Source organism: Cucumis melo, chromosome 9, assembly GCF_025177605.1.
Source record: "Cucumis melo cultivar AY chromosome 9, USDA_Cmelo_AY_1.0, whole genome shotgun sequence".
Taxonomy (NCBI): domain Eukaryota; kingdom Viridiplantae; phylum Streptophyta; class Magnoliopsida; order Cucurbitales; family Cucurbitaceae; genus Cucumis; species Cucumis melo.
In genome coordinates this window covers 15,635,529-15,656,304 of record NC_066865.1, presented here as the reverse complement: position 1 = coordinate 15,656,304, position 20,776 = coordinate 15,635,529, and the positions used below count along the sequence as shown (strand labels likewise).

General features: G+C 35.7%; 1 protein-coding gene across 1 annotated transcript; it reads left to right on the top strand.

Moving 5' to 3' along the window:
- Positions 1 to 8,215: 8,215 nt before the first annotated feature.
- On the top strand, positions 8,216 to 18,852 carry LOC103501369 (expansin-A13). The gene is made up of 2 exons (XM_008464941.3): positions 8,216 to 8,766; positions 18,270 to 18,852. Exons 1-2 carry the CDS (start codon positions 8,270 to 8,272, stop codon positions 18,577 to 18,579), a joined length of 807 nt encoding a protein of 268 aa, XP_008463163.1. The 5' UTR covers positions 8,216 to 8,269; the 3' UTR covers positions 18,580 to 18,852.
- Positions 18,853 to 20,776: the final 1,924 nt, after the last annotated feature.

The following is a 20,776-nucleotide window of genomic DNA, read 5'->3' as shown; positions in this document are numbered from 1 at the left end:
TCTCTCTCTCTTTTTCTAAAGCATCGTCGTTACTCTCTCTTGCTTCTAGTGATCTCTATTTATCCGATTTTCGTGGGTTTTGTCGAACTCTTGTAGTCTTGTGGTTGGGTAAGTTATTTTGAGTGAATTATGTGGATTCTTGAACTATTTTGGATCATCAATTGAGGTTAATCTTAAATAATAAGGTTGGATTTACAAATCAAAAGGTCTATTATCATTGTTTAGTGGATTTGAAGTTGTTTACGACTTATTTTGATTAGAGTTTAAAAGAAAACTTGAAATTAGTTGCACTCGGATAAGTGTTCAAAGAAAAATGGACAAGTTTATTGTAACGACCCAAACTTTTTAAACTAGGCTAAGATCAATACTCAAAAGACAAACATTAAAAGTCACTTTTTTGAAAAGAGAATAACTAAAATCTTTATAATATTAATATCAAATAACTCTTCACAAAACATAAAATTTTCAAATTCAATAAAACACTGTAAAAACATGATTCGCAAGTCCTAATAATTTTAAAGAAAATAAAATTAAACAAATAAGACAAAATCTTTAGTAAAATTTCTAAAATTTAAAATACTGAAAAACATATGCGGAAGTTGAAATGTGTCCCCTTATAGCCTAACACGGATCCTTTCTACAGTTGCATGAAATATTAAACATAGAAAAGAGTGAGTATATAAATATACCCACTAAGGGACCCACAACTAGTCTCGCTATGTGATCTGTTAACTGTACACTAAGAACATAATCACACCATCGTGTGTCCAATGGAGCACACCTAGGTGAATGAAATCGTATCACACCCCTAGATTATGCAAGTGATCTCGTGGAAACATCTTTAGTCTTGCAAGTGATCGCAGATACATACTCCATAAACATTTCTATAATACGTAAGTACACCCCTGATCGTGTGAGTGGTCCCATCGAAACACCCCTAGTCGTGCGAGTGATCCCATATACAAAGTATAACTATCCACAGACATGTGATCGGTAGGTATACCCCTAAATCGTGAGAGTGGTTCCATAGGAACATCTCTAGTCGTGTGAGTTGTCCCATAAATAGGATCACAATACATATGGGGTAAGAAGCTTAACAAACAAAGTTAATAGACACACCACAATCCAAAAGCATGTAACATCATCAAAAACCTCATAAACATGATATAAATATTAATCATAACATCCTTAAGCATGTGATTAATATATCGTGTATCATAAACATAGCAGTTATTATCATCAACATAATATCAACCATTATCTATAGCGTCGTGTCATGCATCTTAGCTATCATCAATGCATAACCATAAATACATGCAACTTTAAAAATTTCAATTCGAAGGTCTAGTAGTAAAATCTCTTATCTCAAGATTAGCTAAAAGAATTAATTGTTAGTTGACAATTAAAGATTTTCCAATGGCCCAATCCTAGGGAAAAATTCAACAACTTAATTAATAAAAGTAACACTTGGCTAAAGACTCAAAAATACTTTTAAATAAAATTATCCAAGTTGAGGTTGAAACCAATTTAACCTTGAGGGGAAAATGTACAGATTAAATCCTCAAATTAGCCAGTTGAACCTTTGAGAAAAAAAAAACAACCCAATTTAATTCAACTAAATCCCAAAAATCAATCTAGTTAGACAAAAATTAATATTTGATGAACATACCTAAAACCCAATCAAAACTTACCAATAATTCACCCAAAATGGCTTAAATAGTTGTGGAAGAGGCAGAAAATTAGCTAATGGCTAAAGGAAAGGGATTGGATGGCTAAAGGACAGCGGCTTGGCTCGTGAATTGGAAGCAGAAAACTGCTTGGGTAAGGTTGGCTCGAACATAAGCAGACGGCTTGGTACATCAAATGGATGCTTTGCGCACGATGGGGAGAACTGCGACAAATGAAAGGCTAAGTCGAACTCTTTGATGGATGGATCTGCTCGGGAGGCACGACGTGGAGATGACATTGGATAATTTGGCTCGATAGAAGACGAAAGAGGAGGTGACTTGCTCGACGGTGCTTCGCAATGGCTTGCAACTTAGAGATCGACGTACGGTTGGATTATGATGATTGACGATGAAGCTTTCGACTGACAGTGAGATGAACGGAGAATATGTTTTTTGACAAAGGCGGCGACTAGGGTTGAACCAAGGAAGAAGAAAGGTTGAAGATGAAGTGTATAGAGAACGAGATGGTTTAAACATATTTAATAATAAAATCTTCTTTTATTATTTTCCTTTTAATTCTTTTCCAAATAAAATAAAATCTTCTCTCTCTTCATTTAAATTTCTCATCCAATCAAATTTTCTCTTTCCCATAATAATTATCTTATTACCAACAATTATAATTTTCAAAATATAATTGTTTTCCTTATCTTCCTTTTCTTTCTCTATAAAAATTAACATCCAATAAATTAAACCTAATTAAACCAAAACTAAGATAATTAGGTAAAAAGATTATCTTAATTTTCAAGGTGTTACAATTATTTTTTTTGTTTAGATGTTAAATATAATTTTTAATTGGACTCATGTTATAGGTTGATTTAAGCATTCGTGAGGCTTGAAGGAGAATGATGAATTTTTTTTTAATAATGTTTTTAAAAAATAAAGGAAAAATATTGACAAAAAGAAGTCATGGACGGAGTCCACGACTTCAATGTGCTGGCTGCATGGACCCCACACCTTTTTCTTTTTTTTATTATTTAATATATATATATATATATATATATATATATATATATTCAAATCTCCAAATCTCCAAATTCCAATTTCCAAAAATATTTTTTCAAATTCCAAATTCCAATCTCCAAAAATATCTTTCCAAATTCTAAATTCTAATCTTCAATTATTTGCAATCTACCGAAATTAACTAAATATCTAATTTTTTTAGAATCAAAATGAAAAGAGTTATGACAAGTTAGAATCAAAATAAAAATATCTAATCTCCAAAAGAAATTTCATTTTCGATCCGTATCGGAACAGTTATGATTATTTGAATGTCATGCTGCGAATCTAGACAATTTTGAGAAATATGTGGAATATGGTTTTATTTCTTAAAGTTAGACTTCTTAAGTATCATATTTATTGATCCATATCAAGCATAACATTTGAAGTTCATAATATTTAGGTTTCTAATACTCGGTTTTGGTTGTTTGATAAGTCAAGAGGAAATAGGTCGAGTCTACACACCGAAAAACTAGTCTAAGACTGTGAGTGACAAAAACAAGTTTTGAAAATGATTATTTTTTTTTTAAAAAAAAACTGTTTCTTATAACAAAATGTTTAAGTGTTTGACTACAAGTTTATAAATGATATTTGATTTCTATGTTTACCTTTCGAGTATGAGTTTTGAGCTTAGATTTCGTAATGAAATTCATATGTTAGCACGTAATTAATGAGTTTTGAAAAGTAGTTGAAATGACATTTGTTTAAGTAAAGCATAGTTTAAGTAAGAATTATTTTAAGATTTTTGGTTTTTCCACAAACAAGCTGAGTAAGTTTGAGTTTATGCAAGATTAAGATAAGCATACATGTTTTAATGTTTTGATCTGCTTTATGATATTTCCATTGACTACATGACTGAGATCTTGAGCCTGAGGATGGAGGATACCGTGTGCACAAAGGCAAGCCCCACTACGATAAAGACGATAGGAGTGCTGCGTGGACCCTACTACATCGTAGAACTAGCTAGTAAACGTCAATTGTACTGGGTGTGTCCTACACAACGTAATGAAGTAATGTTAGTTAAATAGTTTATAAATAGGAAATGTCTTGCTAGATTTTCTAGATATATGTATTAAATGTTTAAAGTAGCTGTTTTCTGAAAATATTTACAGTTAACGCATTGCTTGTTAGATTTATAAATTTTCAATGATTATCATGAGTTATGAATTACAGTTTTAAAGTATTGTCACTCACTAGGATTTATAACTTACCATTCCAAAATGTTTTACCCAGTTTCCAGGTAGAGGTCGAGTTTCCAGTGCCTAAAGTCGCCTTAGTCTGCTGAAGCTGCGATATCGATTCCCAGTTCGTGGTTAGAGTTGTGCATAGAGTCTGTGTTATGATGTATATATCTTTGTATGATATAGATACTCTACAGTTTGGGTAAGTTTAAGAGATGCGGTTGTTTAAACCTTTGTGGGTTATGTTTTGGTTAAGGTGACTTCATGTTTACTTGCACAATCAGTTATTTTCGGGCTACACTTCATGTATGTTATGATTAGTCTAGGTTTCGCTGTGTTGTGTTGCATGTATAATAGTTTTTATACTAGATTAGCAAGTTTATCACATTAATGGATTTAGTAGAGTCTATGAATATCGGTAGAGAAAAGTGTTATTGGTCGGCTTCATGCCATCTTTCTGTCTAAACTAGGAGGTAGTCCAGGATGAGGTGTCACAACTTGGTATCAGAGTAGTGTGCTCCATGGGAATTAGGATAGAAAAGTTAGCTCTAAAAAGAAACTGAAAAGTAAATAGTTGGAAGTCAAGTTAGCTTAGAGGGAACTAGTGGAGTATGGTCTAAGTAATGGTAGAAGTAAGTCAATTTATGATTAACATGTGAGTAGACATTTAGTATCATGCATTTGAGTTAAGTATCTATAGTATGTCTAATGCGTTGATATATTATAGAAGTCATGCCACCATGTACTAGCAGATGACGCAGGCAGAATCATGATGAGTGCAAGGTCCTATCTAGGGTCAGTCTGTAGGGGAATCTAGTACCCCAAGAGTTCAGGTTGGGGCAGGAAATGATCGGTTTGCGAGAACTACACATGAGATAGGAAGGCCAGAGAGAGCAAAGCCTAGTGATCCAGAAAAGGCATACGAAATTGAACGACTGAAGAAGTTAGGGGCTACAGTGTTTGAGAGTTCCACAGATCTAGCTGATGCAAAGGATTGGTTGAATATGCTTGAAAAATATTTTTACGTGATGAATTGTCCTGAGGAACAAAAAGTTAGATTGGCCACATTTTTGTTGCAAAAGGAGGCTAAAGGATGGTGGAAATCCATATTAGCTAGGCACAGTGATGCACGTACTTTAGACTGGCAGATGTTTAGAGGCATATTCGAAGATAAGTATTATTCCAACACATACTGCGAGGCCAAGAGGGATGAGTTTCTGGGGTTGAAACAAGGATCACTTTTAGTGGCTGAGTACGAGAGAAAGTATACCAAGCTTTCATGGTATGCTGATGTTATTGTGGCATCTGAAAGTGATAAGTGCCGAAGGTTTGAAAGAGGGTTGCATTTTGAAATACGTATCCTAGTTACAACCATTGCTAAGTGGACGAATTTTTCTCAATTATTGGAGATTGCTCTTCGTGTGGAGTAGAGTATAACAGAAGAGAAATCAGCAGTGGAGCTTAGTCATGGGGCTTCCACAGCTAGCGGGTTTAGAGGCCGTGAGCAGCGGAGGTTCACACCTAGGGTAAATATTTCAGGTCGTCAAGACTTTAAGAGTCAGTTTGGAGTTCAAGCATCAAGGAACATGAGTTATGGTAGTGTCTTTCAGAGACAGAGCTAGAGAATACCTAGTCAATCCACTAGATCAACAGTAAGACTGCAAATAGGTCAGGAGTCCGTTGCTAGTACAGTTAGGCAAGCCCCATGCACGAGTTGTGGCAAGAACCATCAGGGTCAGTGTTTAGTGGCTATCGGTGTGTGTTACCAGTGTGGATAGCCAAGACATTTCAAGAAAGATTGTCCACTGTTGAACATGACAGTTAGAAAGATCAGGGAGTTGGGTCCTAGACAGTTGAGCAATCGAGAGTTTTAGTGGTTCGAACAGAGGGCACCAGTGGTGCAAGGCAAAAGGAAGACCTAGGCAACAGGGAAAGGTCTATGCTATGACTCAACAAGAAGAGAATGATGCACCAGACACTATTACTGGTACGATTCTTATTTGTAGTGTACCTGCAATTGTTTTATTTGATCCAGGTGCTATGCATTCATTTGTTTCTAGTATATTTCTGACTAAGCTGAATAGGATGCTAGAGCCTTTATTTGAGGGGTTAGCTATATACACTTCAGTTGGTGATGTTTTACTTGTTAATGAGGTGTCACGTAGTTGTGAAGTTTTAGTAGAAGGTATCAGTATGCTAATGGACTTGATACCACTAGAATTACAGAAGTTAGATGTAATTTTAGGAATGAATTTCTTATTTGCTCACTATGCATCTATGGATTGCCATAGGAAGGAAATGGTTTTCAGAAAACCAAGCTTTGCTGAAGTGGTTTTTAGAGGTCTGAGGAAAGTCGTTCCTAGGAGTTTAGTCTTAGTTTTGAAAGTTGAGAAATTGCTGAGGATAGGTTGTACAACATTTCTTGCACACATGGTAGTAGTGCAGAGAGAAAAGCTGAAGCTAGAAGATGTTCCTGTGGTGAAAGAGTTTCTTGATGTATTTCCAGATGATCTGTCAGCTTTGCCACGTGATAGAGAGATCGAGTTCACTATTGAATTATTACCAGGGACAACATTTATTAGAACATAGTTAATTGTATTGTGGGTATAGAGAACTAATTTATATTGAAAGTTTGGTCTTGTTAGAGGCTTTGTAAGAACCATCTTAAAGTTTGTAAATAAATGGGTTGCACTTGAGTTGTTTATTATTCCCTTCTCTAGAGTTGTGTTATCTGCTTTCGTGCGAATTTTTCTACATGGAATAAAGTAATAGTTTACGTTTTATTATATGAACTTGTTTATCATGCATGTATGCAGCTTTGCAAATGTGGCTTAGCATAAAGTTTTTTTAAGAATGATGTAGATAACTTTGCATGTAGTTTCCATGCTATCTATTCATACTCGACCTATGTAATTGAATGTATTGAATTGATCAAGGAAGGTTTAGTTACAAGGGTGTAACAAAAGCCGCATTGGTTTTGTGCTGATACAGAAGATGGACCAGATTGAACTAAAGTGGAATTATATTATATTGAAATAACTTATTTATGAGTGCTTAATGTTCATGTGATTTAATTATATCAAGTACATGGACATAGTCCAAGTGAAAGATTGTTAAACACATTTAAGTAATAATACGTATAATTAAGGTATGTGTAGATCAATAATTTATTACATTAAGTTATTTTATTAGATTGGACATCTATTTAATTAAGGCCTTATGTTCCTAATTAAGTATGATCTAAATGAGTAGAAGCCTATTCCTAGATTGATTAGGGTTTAATAGAAATTCTAGTTGAACTAGTATATAAAGAGAACTTAGGCTATGGTCCACAACACACCAAAACAATAATAAGCACCCAATATTTCTTGAATCCCATCAAGAGAAAGATCTCACCAAAGGTAATCAGAGTTTTAGTTGAGGAAGACAATAATCATTTTACCATCTTATAGCCATTATCAATTCTTCAATGAAATCTAGTACGCAATTTTATTCTTAATAATTCGGCAGGAATAATTTTAGAGTTAATCTATTATATAGATGTAAAGATAGAAGTTGATTTTGTTTATTTACAATAAGATGACTATTAAATACTATGGGCTAAATTACAATATTTAATTAAATTTACACCAACAAAATTATTTTTTTTATTTTTTAATTTTACACATGTTTATTGAGTTGGTTGGTGAGTCGTTAAGGTTGATGAAGTTGAGTGGTTAGTGTTGTTCACTAGAGGTGATTGACGAAGTTTGCTGTCAGAGGTGGTAATTACACAGAATTGAACAAAGAAGTTGTCTCTGGAGATGATTACCAGATGTGGTTGTTAATTGGAGTTTGTTTGCTAGGTAGGATACCAAAGGTGCTTGTTAGAGCATGTCGCCCATAATGATTCTTGTTAGGATGGTGAGAGTCATTGGAATGATTAGTGGTATAAGAAAGAAGAGAAGATAAAGTTCTTCGATAATATGCAAACTTTAATAATATAACATCGTTGAAGTGAGTAGAATTGAGTTATTTGACATTTAACTAAAATGTTAGATGCTTAAAATACCACCCGGTTCACACCAAAAGTAGTGTGAAAAAAAAAGAAAAAGAAAAAAAAGAAAAAGAAAGTTGACAAAAGGAGAAAAACAAAGGTAATCTTTTTCTTTTTCCCCCTCGATTCCATAACCGACATGAGGAGATAAAAAAACTATTATTCCATGCGGAACCAGCAAAACTATTCACTTCAATTAATTTTGTTTTTCTTTTAACAACTTCGTAATCCTTTTTCTAACAATAATATAAATTAACACCAATTTCAAAAATAGAAAATTACAATTATATTTTCTTCCTCATTTTGCCCATCACACTCTCTCCGGAGTGATGTCGCCATCTCTTCCACTTCACTTCCTCTTTACTGTCGCAGCATTTCTCACATCTCCAGTCTCCTCCCATTTCTCTTCTACATCCTCCTCGCCCTCCCCGGATTCCACCCCTTCTCTCTCAGACTGGAGATCTGCTCGTGCCACCTACTACGCCGCCTCCGACCCTCGCGATGCGGTCGGCGGAGCCTGTGGTTATGGCGATTTAGTGAAGGCAGGCTATGGCATGGCCACTGTTGGTCTCAGCGAGTCGTTGTTTGAACGCGGACAGATCTGCGGTGCCTGCTTTCAGCTTCGGTGTGTGGAGGACCTCCGGTGGTGTATTCCTGGAACCTCTATCATTGTCACTGTTACTAATTTCTGTGCGCCTAATTATGGCTTCACGGCTGAGGGTGGAGGCCATTGTAACCCTCCTAATAAGCATTTTGTTCTCCCTATTGAGGCGTTTGAGAAGATCGCTATCTGGAAGGCGGGAAACATGCCTGTTCAGTATCGGAGGTATATACTCGGCTCCTTCTTTCTTGCGGCTGCTTTTTTTTCTTTTGGATAATCTAATTGGTTTAATTGAGGATTGAAATGTGTAAAGAGATCTGTGTGCTTTACTCTGTACTCAAATTTTACTCGCTTGTTAACAATTGAAATTGCCTTTACATGTCTTGACCTTTCATGTTTTATTTTTAAATTTGAACTTATAATTCTACTGAGCCGTAATCATCGTGAAGTTTGTTTGGTACATGATTTTACGTATGATTGAACCGTCTGATTTATCTGACTCTGTCACCATATGTATATATTATCACTCATCCGTGTGCTAGATTAGGTGGACTTTGCTAGACTTTCAATCATCCATTTGCTAGAAAGCCACATTGTGCACTTGACAGCGCAAAAGTTATTTAGCGTATTTAACCAAAATAGTAAGCTTCATCAGAATTGATGTACATCTTAAGACATAGTTAACTTCCCTATGTAGAGCCCAATTAACCAGTTAAGGTCAGAATCTCAAACCTTCCTTAATCTACATGCATCTGATTCAAGGAGAAATGAATACTACAATGTGATAGTTCCATATCAAAATTGCTATGAAATCAACAAATAAAGAACATAAAAGAAGAAAAAAAGAACTGTAAAAGTAGAGAATCAATGTACAAATCCATGTGGTTCACTAGTAGTGTGTTAGGAATAACAATTTTATTGGAGAGAATTGTCCTGACTTTCATAATGTAGGCATCTTTAGGGTTTAGAGAGGTTATATAGTGCACTTCTCTAAATCCTAGGGTCATAAACGTAAATGACATAAAGATAGCAAATATGTAAATAACTTAAGTTTTGGAGATTGCCCCGAACACCCACCAGGTGCGCTGGCCCTGGACCCTAGCTTGCTTATTGGTCAGCAGAAGCCCTGTACTTGGTCGTTCAAAGTACCCGACAACATGTTCGAGGCATTCCGACAAAAAAGAAAAAGTACAAGTGTGTTAGACCCCAACTTTCTAATTAGTTGGAGGTTTTAATAGCTATAGCTCAGAGCCTTACACAATCTTCAAGGCCGCATGACTTTGCTTTTATTTTCACCCAAAAGAGCTTATTGAAGACAGCTGTTCTTACTTCCATACACATGATCTTCCTATCTTCTAGCAAATGTGGGACACTGCTCACATTTTTGGTAGTGGTGGTAATAACCTTCAACTAGTTTGAAACACCAAGTTGGGTTTTGGTATTATAACAAGGGATGAGTAATCACTGGCAAGAACTCCAATGATATTAGAACTTAGTTTGGTAGAGAAACCTTAAGATGCATGATATTCATGTTAAAATTGATTGTCTTGTGGGGTTTAGAGGCCGAGATCCTTATAATGAGATGATCACCTTTCTTAGCAACAATGTTTTGAATGATGTTACTGTCAGTTGTTTTGTTGGGAAACTGTAATTTTTGCTGGACTTTGGAGAGAATTGTGACGTTTATGCTACAATATCAAATTCATGTCAATTAAATAAATAAGGACTAAAAAACAAGGACCTCACAAAAATGAAGATAAGGTGAAAGACAATACTAGGAAGCTTCGTATGGGTCAGATTGTTATACCTCCAATCAAGCTAGTTTACAAAAGAAGAAATAAAAATAAATAACAGAATTAGTTAGCAAAATTAGTTAGCAAGTTAGTTAGCAAGCACGTGTTAAATGTGCTAGTGAGAGAGTCGGTGAATAGCTGGCTGTATATAAGTAGATAGTGGGGGCGGGAAGAAGGTATGAAAAGTTTTTGATTGTAAGTTTGTATCTGAATCTTGGAGAGCAAGATCAAGAGATTGTAACTGAATTGATATCTCATAAATTCTGAGTGTGAATTCTTACTAAAATAAAGAAGAAAGCTTATTCTGGAAAGGAGTCCTATCAAATTGGTATCAGAGCTGTGATCTGACAAAATGGTTCAAACCAAAATCGAAGAGGCTTGAAATAATCGATCAAGAGATCGCCCTGATGAAGAAAGAGCTCGGAAAAATGCCGATCATTGAATTGAGTCTAAACGACATCGCGAAGAACATGGAGACGATGTGATCGCAGTCGGATAAACAAGAACAAATGCTGTTGATGATAATGGAAACCATAGCGAAGGATCGAACTACAATTAGCGAGCGAAATGATGAACCAAATGTGCACACGTCTGTGACGAATAAAGGAAAAGATAAAGAAGCGACGTCCAGTAAATTGGCCATATCGGGCCGAAATAATGCGGACGGCCGAAACGAAGGAAAAACAGAGACCGATGAGTTTACGCTGGATCGGAATAAATTCAAAAAGATCGAAATGCCAGTATTTGCTAGAGAGGATCCAGATTCATGGCTTTTCCGCGCTGAAAGGTATTTTCAAATCCATAAACTTTCCGATTATGAGAAAATGCTGGTTTCCACAATAAGTTTTGATGGTCCTGCTTTACATTGGTATCGATCCCAAGAAGAAAGAGAAAAATTCCTTAACTGGTCAAACCTGAAGGAGAGATTATTAGTAAGGTTTAGATCTAGCAGAGATGGAACAATATTAGGAAAGTTTTTACGGGTCAAACAAGAAACTACGGTTGACGAATATCGGAATTTGTTTGATAAACTAGTCGCACCGTTAAGTGATGTTCTAGATTCTGTAGTTGAGGATGCCTTTATGAATGGTTTGTTTCCGTGGATAAGAGCAGAAGTAGTATTTTGTCGACCGAAAGGTTTGGCTGAAATGATGGAAGTTGCGCAGCTTGTTGAGAATAGAGAACTCATTCGAAATGAAGCTAATTTGAATGGTTTTGCGGGCGGGAAATATCCCCCACAGAACACAGCGAACAACAGAGGAACGACAAATGGTGTCAGTGATAATAAAGGAAATATTACTTTTCCAATGCGAACCATCACCCTGAGAAGTTCTAATAATGCCGAAGTCCGTAAAGACACCAACTCAAGAAGATTACCCGATGCAGAATTTCAAGCTCGAAAGGAAAAGGGGCTTTGTTTTAGATGTAATGAAAATTACTCGGCTGATCATAAATGTAAAATGAAAGAACTACGTGAATTGAAGATGTTTGTTGTGATAAAAGAAGGCGAGGAATATGAGATAATTGAAGAGAATGCAGCCGAAGAAAAGACATTAGCAGTATTACAAGTAGAAGAAGAACATAAAGCTTTTGCAGAGTTATCCTTAAACTCTGTCGTTGGATTAAATGATCCTGGCACACTGAAGGTTAGAGGTAAGCTTCAAGGGAGAGAAGTGATTATTCTCATAGATTGTGGGGCTACTCACAATTTCATTTCTGAGAAATTGGTAAGGTCATTACAATTATCTATTAAAGAGACTGCCCATTATGGTGTTATATTGCGATCGGGAACAACAATACAAGGCAAAGGTGTATGTGAAGATGTAGAAATTCAATTAATGAATTGGAGAGTGAAGGAAGAATTTCTACCGTTGGAGCTTGGAGGGGTTGATGTTGTGCTAGGAATGCAGTGGCTTCATTTGCTGGGGGTAACGGTAGTCGATTGGAAAAATCTTACACTCACGTTTTCTAGCGAAGGAAAACAAATTTGTGTAAAAGGGGATCCTAGCCTTACTAAATCCCGAATTAGCCTTAAGAGTATGTTTAAGACTTGGGTTGATCAAGATGAAGGCTTTTTGATTGAATGTAGAGCGATACAAGTTTGTGAAGAGAATGAGCAGAGTAATACAGGAATTGTCCTTCCTGAAGCGGAGTCTCTACAAACCATGTTGAAACAATTCGAAGATGTTTTTGATTGGCCTGAAAAGCTTCTACCGAGGAGAGAAATTGAACATCAAATACATCTCAAAGAAGGGACTAACCCAATAAATGTAAGACCTTATAGATATGGTTTTCAACTGAAAGCAGAAATGGAAAAATTGGTGGAAGAAATGCTAACTTCAGGGATTACTTTTTCAAGCCTAGTTCTGCTGGTTAAAAAGAAAGATGGCAGTTGGCGTTTCTGTGTCGATTATCATGCAGTAAACAATGCTACAATCCCGGATAAATTCCCAATACCTGTGGTTGAAGAACTATTTGATGAGTTAAATGGTGCAACCGTGTTCTCAAAGATAGATCTCAAGTCAGGTTATCATCAGATAAGAATGGTTGATAAGGATATCCCAAAAACGGCTTTTCGCACTCATGAAGGTCATTATGAGTTTCTTGTTATGCCGTTTGGATTAACCAACGCTCCTGCTACTTTTCAAGCCTTGATGAATAACATCTTCAAACCATTCTTGAGAAAATTTGTTTTGGTCTTCTTCGATGATATCTTGAACTACAGCAAGAATGAGAAAGACCACGTGGAGCATATTGAAAAGGTCTTTCTTACATTAAGAAGACATGCCTTATTCGCTAATAAGAAAAAGTGTAGTTTTGGTCAGCAAAAGATTGAATATTTGGGGCACGTCATATCAGGGGAGGGAGTAGAAGTGGGTTCTGAAAAAATTAAAGCAACTGCTGACTGGCCATGCCCAACAAACATAAGAGAAGTCCGGGGATTCCTTGGATTAACAGGCTACTATAGGAGATTCGTCCAACATTATGGGTCGATAGCTGCTCCTTTAACTCAACTTCTTAAGAAGGGTGGATTTAAATGGAGTGAAGAAACCGAGAAAGCCTTTTTGAAATTGAAGTTTGCAATGATGTCCTTACCGATATTAGCATTACCCAGTTTTGAACTTTCCTTTGAAATAGAAACGGATGCGTCCGGGTTTGGAGTGGGGGCAGTGTTAGTTCAATCAAGGAGACCCATTGCTTTCTATAGTCATACACTATCCATGAGGGATAGGGCTCGGCCTGTGTACGAACGTGAGTTGATGGCTGTTGTATTATCTGTACAAAGATGGAGACTATATTTGCTAGGGGCAAAATTTATTGTAAAAACAGATCAAAAATCACTCAAATTCTTGCTGGAGCAGAGAGTTATCCAACCGCAGTATCAAAAATGGGTATCTAAATTGCTTGGATATTCATTTGAAGTGGTTTATAAACCATGCTTAGAAAATAAGGCAGCCGATGCCTTGTCAAGAAAACCACCGGATATTCAGTTAAATACTATATCAGCCCTGTATTTGGTGGATTTGCAAGTCATAAAAGAAGAGGTGGAAAAAGATGAGAAATTAAAGAAAGTTATATCTACTCTAAGTGAAGAAGGGGAAGCTCAAGACAGTAAATTTTTGCTGAAGAATGGCCTTTTGCATTATAAAAGTCGGTTGGTAATCTCAAAAACTTCGTCCTTAATTCCAGCAATATTGAATACTTTTCATAATTCAGTGGTGGGCGGACGCTCTGGTTTTCTAAGAACATATAAAAGATTAGCAAGTGAGTTATATTGGGAAGGGATGAAATATGACGTCAAAAAACACTGTGAATCATGTGTAACTTGCCAACGTAACAAAAGTTTGGCCCTATCACCAGCCGGGTTGTTAGTGCCACTAGAAATACCTCATCAAGTTTGGAGTGACATTTCTATGGACTTCATTGATGGTTTACCTGAAGGAAAAGGATGTGGTGTAATACTAGTTGTAGTGGATCGGCTCAGCAAGTACAGTCATTTTTTGGCCCTAAAACACCCTTACACAGCTTAGTCAGTAGCGGATGTTTTTGTAAAAGAAATAGTCCGACTACATGGATTTCCTTCCTCCATTGTTTCTGACCAGGACAAGATATTTCTCAGCCACTTTTGGAATGAGTTGTTTAAAATGGCGGGTACTAAACTTAGGAAAAGCACAACATACCATCCACAATCCGATGGACAAACGGAAGTGGTAAACAGAGGCTCGGAAACTTATCTTAGGTGTTTTTGTAATGAACACCCGAGAGAATGGATTTTGTGGCTGCCGTAGGCCGAGTATTGGTATAATACCACTTATCAGAAAGCACTTGATATGTCTCCATTCCAAGTGGTGTACGGCCGTAAACCACCAACCTTATTGTTGTACGGAGAAAGAGGTACTTCAAACTCATCAGTAGATGAACAGCTGAGAGAACGAGATGTAGCATTAGATGCATTACGGGAACATTTGTTGTTGGCCAACAACAAATGAAATTATATGCTGACCGAAAAAGGCGACGTGTTGAGTTTCAGATTGATGAATTGGTGTTGCTTAAGATTCGGCCGTATCGACAAGCCACCTTGCGAAGTAAAAGGAATGAGAAGTTATCATCTCGGTATTTCGGACCTTACAAAATTCTGAAAAGAATTGGTGAGGTAGCCTACAGGTTGGAAAGTGGGTGTGGTTATCCATCCTGTTTTCCATGTCTCTCAATTAAAAAAATTTGTGAGTAATCAGACGAACGTATTGCCTACATTACAACATGTGACAGAGAAGTTTGAATGGCAATCTCAGCTGGAAGAAATTCGGGATTACAGACTAGACAAGTCTGGGAAATGGGAGGTGTTAGTTGCTTGGCAGAACCTACCGGACTATGAAGCTTCTTGGGAAGACTATGATGAAATAAAAAAGCTTTATCCTAATCTACACCTTGAGGACAAGGTGAATTTGAAAGGGGAAGTAATGTTAGACCCTCGATCAAGCTAGTTTACAAAAGAAGAAATAAAAATAAATAACAGAATTAGTTAGCAAAATTAGTTAGCAAGTTAGTTAGCAAGCATGTGTTAAATGTGCCAGTGAGAGAGTCGGTGAATAGCTGGCTGTATATAAGTAGATAGTGGGGGCGGGAAGAAGGTATGAAAAGTTTTTGATTGTAAGTCTGTACTTGAATCTTGGAGAGCAAGATCAAGAGATTGTAACTGAATTGATATCTCATCAATTCTGAGTGTGAATTCTTACTGAAATAAAGAAGAAAACTTATTCTGGAAAGGAGTCCTATCACAGATGTTTTAATTCCAGAAGCTTTTTAAACCATCCTCTCACAACCTAGATGGTTTTCTTGTAAAGTTCTTGTTTTTGTTGAATAATATAATGTTATATTTGCTGGGTAATTTAAAATGGTATAAGAGTAGGGAGTCCGTGAAGGTCTTGTGTTCAAACCCTTACGATGTATTTCTTCTTCCAATTAAAATTGGTTTCCACTTTTTGGGTTTTCTATATTTCAAGCTCACAGGTGAGGGGAGTGTTGAATGATATAATATTAAATTTTTCTTCACCCATCAACTTAAGTTTTTGGGTCAATTGGTGATTTAAAGAGTCTGGTGGATGAATCTTGCAACCCTGATGAGTCAATAAGCTTCTGTCACCACCTTGTAATGTAGTGTGGCTGATGGATGAGAAAAGGTGAGGTAATTAAAATTGAACCACTGAAAGCATGTGATATAGGCTTAACTTGGATTTCATTAAATCTGTTCTTAGAGGTAGAAAAGATTTAAGGTTGGCTTGGAGTAGCTGGGCAAACAGCAGCATTTGGATGCCAACTTTTCCTATATTCCTGTATGGTTTCCTCATGAGAGAATAAAAGCTTCAGGGGTACTGTTCAAATAGCTCTTTCCGCAATTCCCATTGTTCATTGTGTTTGTTTTTAATGCTTTGAGTTCATTCTCGATCTAGAAGTATGGTTTTTTTAGCTGTAGTTGTGAAATGATGCTGTACTCTCTGCTGAAGTTAAAGAGGGCAAACGTCAAAATTAACACTCTTAGATTGCAAATGAACTTAAATACTTCAGTTTGTTGGGCCTATATTTGCTCTTTTGTGTATGTTGGTATTCCATGTTTTTGTCCGGTTGGCCTAAGATTAAACTTTAAAGCAATGGATTCAGTGAAGTTCTTTCTTAACTATTCTTTTTTTCTGTAAATGAATTGAACTGCGAAGGTAGTCAGTCACCTTGTGAATTCCTATATGGATTCCATCCCCTTAGAAGACGTGATATGGTTTAGGAAACTGAAAGAAAAGGAACTTGGTTAATGACTCTGGTGTTTCCCCAAGTAGATTAATTCTCTTTGGTACTGGACTACTATCAGAAAGTATGGCAAAGACCCTCTTTATTGGAGTGCTTCTACTTGGAAAGCTAGCGAAAGCGGGAAACCATGTTTTCATTCACACTATCAAGTTCCAGCCGTTCTCTATTTTAAGGTCCGTACAGATAGAGTTCCGTAAGATATCCAGAAAAACCTTGGATTGATAGTGATTCACTAACACTAGTGCTTCCCATAGACTCGTAATTCTAAGACAAAAAGGTACCGGTTCATGACTGCTGGAATGGGAGTGTAAGGAACCCTCAATATATGCAGCTTCCAGATGTTTGGTTTAGAAAGAGATTCTATTGAATACTTGAATCTCACTGTAGGCCCTTGCATTAGAGAGAGTTAATATTATTAAACTGACAATTCACCCAAAAGCTTAAACTGGTGGTTGAAGGCAAATTTAATTATTTATCATCAACAAATACTAGCGATCAAGTTCAAAAAAATTTATCTTTATGCACATTTAGCCCAATTAGTGCATAATATGCGTAGAACTGGTTTTCCGGTTCTTTTCCAAAAAAAAGAAAAAAAGAAAAAAGAAGAAAATAATATTAATAACAATAATGGGCATTTTCAAAAATAAAATAATGAATTAAAATATCTACAAATTATATTAGTGTGTAGCATCGATTTCCAAAATTTTGCTATATTTTGTGAATATTTTCAACAATTTTGTTATTTTATAATAACTCCTAGAAAAAGTCAATACACGGTGATTATCATAATCACTTTTTTGTGCATTGTACATTTTTGTTGCTGACTGATTGTCGAGATTTTCTCTCTATTTCCAGTTTAAGTGGTATGCCTTCCACTATTTATATGTTTTGGACCAACCTCTTTAGGGCCTTATGTTCAAAACGAAGCTAAAGTTCTACTCAAAATTCCATTGTAGCCACAGCTGATATATAAATAATAGAATTTTCTCCGACATCCTGAGAACTTATGATGAGGTTGATATAAAAAGAAACAAGAAAAGAAAAGAAAAAAGGAAAACTTCTGTTGAGATTCTTGACTATGGCGAAATTGGTGATTTCTGTGTATCCTTTCCAAAGTTCTTTGCTTTGTGCCAATTAGATTAGTTTTGTTGTAAATTCCCTTTGTGGATAGATCTATCCTTCCACCTTCTAGGTCTCTTCCGGTTACACCAAACAGCTTAATAATATCGTTTGGTATTTTGTTTTTTGGTTTTGAAAATTAATTATAACCAGTACTTGTACTCATAAGTTTCAACATTTTATTATCCACTTTATTCCAAGTTTTCACAAACCTATAACTTTATTTTTCTAAAAAAATCAGTTTTCAATTTTTTGTTTTTATTTTTAGAATTTAGCTAAAAGCTGAAGTGCTTCTTCAAATAATGTGAAAGGATAATTGAAGAATCGAGAGGAAACCACCGTAAATTTCAAAAACTAGAAACTAAAAACATAATCACGACTAAATGGGCCTTTATTTTCTTGAAAAATAGCACATTAGAATCGAGGGACTATACACATTGTTTGGTGTCTCATATTGCCTCTGCTCCATCTTCCTAAATCAGTGAGTCTCAACCTTTGTTGGTGTGATTTCTGCAGGATCAAATGCCGAAAGGAAGGGGGTATTCGATATACCGTTTCTGGGTATGGCATTTATCTCTCAGTGTTGATAAGTAACGTTGCTGGGGCTGGAGATGTTAGTGCTGTAAAGATCAAGGGCACAAGAACTGGTTGGCTTCCGATGGGTCGTAACTGGGGGCAAAACTGGCACATTAATGCTGATTTGAACCATCAAGCCCTTTCGTTCGAAGTCACTAGCAGTGATGGAGTAACAATTTCATCCTACAATGTTGCTCCAAAGGATTGGAACTTTGGGCAGACTTTTGAAGGCAAACAGTTTGAATCTTGAAATTTTCCACTCTTGTAATTTTTGTCTGTAAAAGTTTTAAATTAGTTTCTATTTTCTCTCTCCATTAGGCATTTACCAAAGGGTTATTCTTCTTCTTTATTTTGGTGCTTAATTTATCCCCTTTTTTCTTAGCCGAAGGGTAATAGGCTTTGAGTTTCATACCTTCATCAAGTGTACAAGAACAGGTGCTCAACTCGAGAGGTTTTGGATGGTATTTGTGAAGGATAAGCGTACGGAAATCCGATCTAAACTATATTGTTAAAGGGCTTCTTTTTAAATTTATTTTTTTTATCTCCTATTTAGTATAGTAATGATAGATAGGCCATTTGAATCATCCACTTCAAAACCGGCAATAATATGGTTTAAGCTGTTAACAATTTTTTTCACAATAGGAATTGTATATTGCAAATTTTGAACTATAGAAGCTAGGGGTGAGATGATAAGCCGATTAAAATCGAAGTCGGTTGGACGAGAACCAAGAGAGATCTGTTGATATTGGTTTGGGAAAAGTTTCAAATTGAGAAATTTAAAATAATATTACCCTAAAATAATATTTCAAAAAGTTAAATAGACAAATGACGTTTATTCTTGGGTGGTTGAAGTTAGTTACTTTCACAAAGCAAGGTGATGATCGTTGGCTGCAATTTTATAGAAAATTTTCCAATAGCAAGATTTTAGTATAATCTTCTTGAGATATAATTGGCTCTACACATTCTTCTTTATTGCAAAAATTGCTTTTGTAAAAAAGGGTTTATCAACAATTTGGAGTTCTATCGTGCATATTATTTTCTAGTCTTTCAATTAACCTTCTCATCTAATCAAACTTACTAGGTCATACTCCTTTTTTGCTTGAAGGTACTCGAGTTTGTGGATTACGGCTTCCTGCTTTGTCGACCATGGATACGGTGACTCAATCTTCTAGTGTCTGCTTTTGTTCTACGTCGTTTTGGTTTCCGGATTTCTGCTGGTTGGTTTTGAGTTTGTTGTGTTGTCAGTGGTTGTAGACAATCGGGTGGCAAAGGGAGGAAACTGTAATGGTAGAGGGAGAGAGGGTGGAGATTCAGCCGGTGAAGGAGGAGGAGGCCGAGACTCTAGTAGTGGATGGAAATAGAGTTAGATGTTCTGGAGGTGAAGGAGATGGAGGATGCGACGACACACATAGTAGATGTTCGGGTTGTGGAGGAGGAGGAGGTGGCTGCAACGACAAATGGGGAGATAGTGTGAGGTGGTGGAGTAGGAGACTGCATTGGGGAATGGAGAGAGAGTAGAGATTGAGGTGATCGAGGAGGAGACTGAAACGGAAGACGGAGAGAGTCGGAGATTGAGGAACGACCAATCGGGAATTGCTTTGGTTACTACTTTCTTTATTCTCCATTATTATTATTAGATGAGATGGTTTTGAAAAACTAAGTTTGATGGCTTGAGTACTTCTAATGAATGTATGACAAAACATTTGGTTCTATGAATAGAACTAAAATATAGAAAATCCCCAAAAAAAAAAAAAATCATAAATTATTATAAATCAGAATAAGATTTTTATCTTTAACAAATAATAATAATAATAATAATAATAAATTTAAACAAAAAAAATCTTTGCATCAAAGACTCAATTCAAATTCTTGCTTTTCTATTCAAGAGTGGTTTTTCATGAATTATTTTTTTTTTTTTTAAAAAAACTTAAATATTTTCCTTTTATCCTTACCCTTCAAGATTTTTCCTAACCCGACATCAACCGAAGATCTCTATAACACTGATCACATTTTGATTTAATTGATCGATTTTGGTCGATTAGCTTGATTTTTCGATCTATTATACTCACCATTAGTGTAAATAGGAAAGAACAAAAAATTTTAATCATTCTTAATTTTAGGTTTTTAGTCTATAGACATATTTGAAAACATTATTTAAACTATAGAACTTAATTAAAATGAACCATTTAACGTAGAATTATAGAAGTACTAAATGGAATATTTTCAAAATTATATAAGTACGAGGAATCAAAATCAATCTAAACAAATTTCATCTAAAAAACAATATGAAGCTAAGACAAATATTACTTTGACCTGTTTCTTCAATATCGACATCTATAGTAACTTCTTAGAAGATAATAGATAACAAGTTAAATTTAATCTTTCCCAAACTACAATGGACAACACCACTTAAATTTAATTTTTTATTTTTATTGAAAAACTACTGT

Excerpts from the sequence above, each read along its gene's own strand:
- LOC103501369 (XM_008464941.3), top strand. The coding sequence starts at position 8,270 with ATGTCGCCATCTCTTCCACTTCACTTCCTCTTTACTGTCGCAGCATTT. Across the intron at positions 8,767-18,269 it reads ATGCCTGTTCAGTATCGGAG|GATCAAATGCCGAAAGGAAG; the intron begins GTATATACTCGG and ends TGATTTCTGCAG.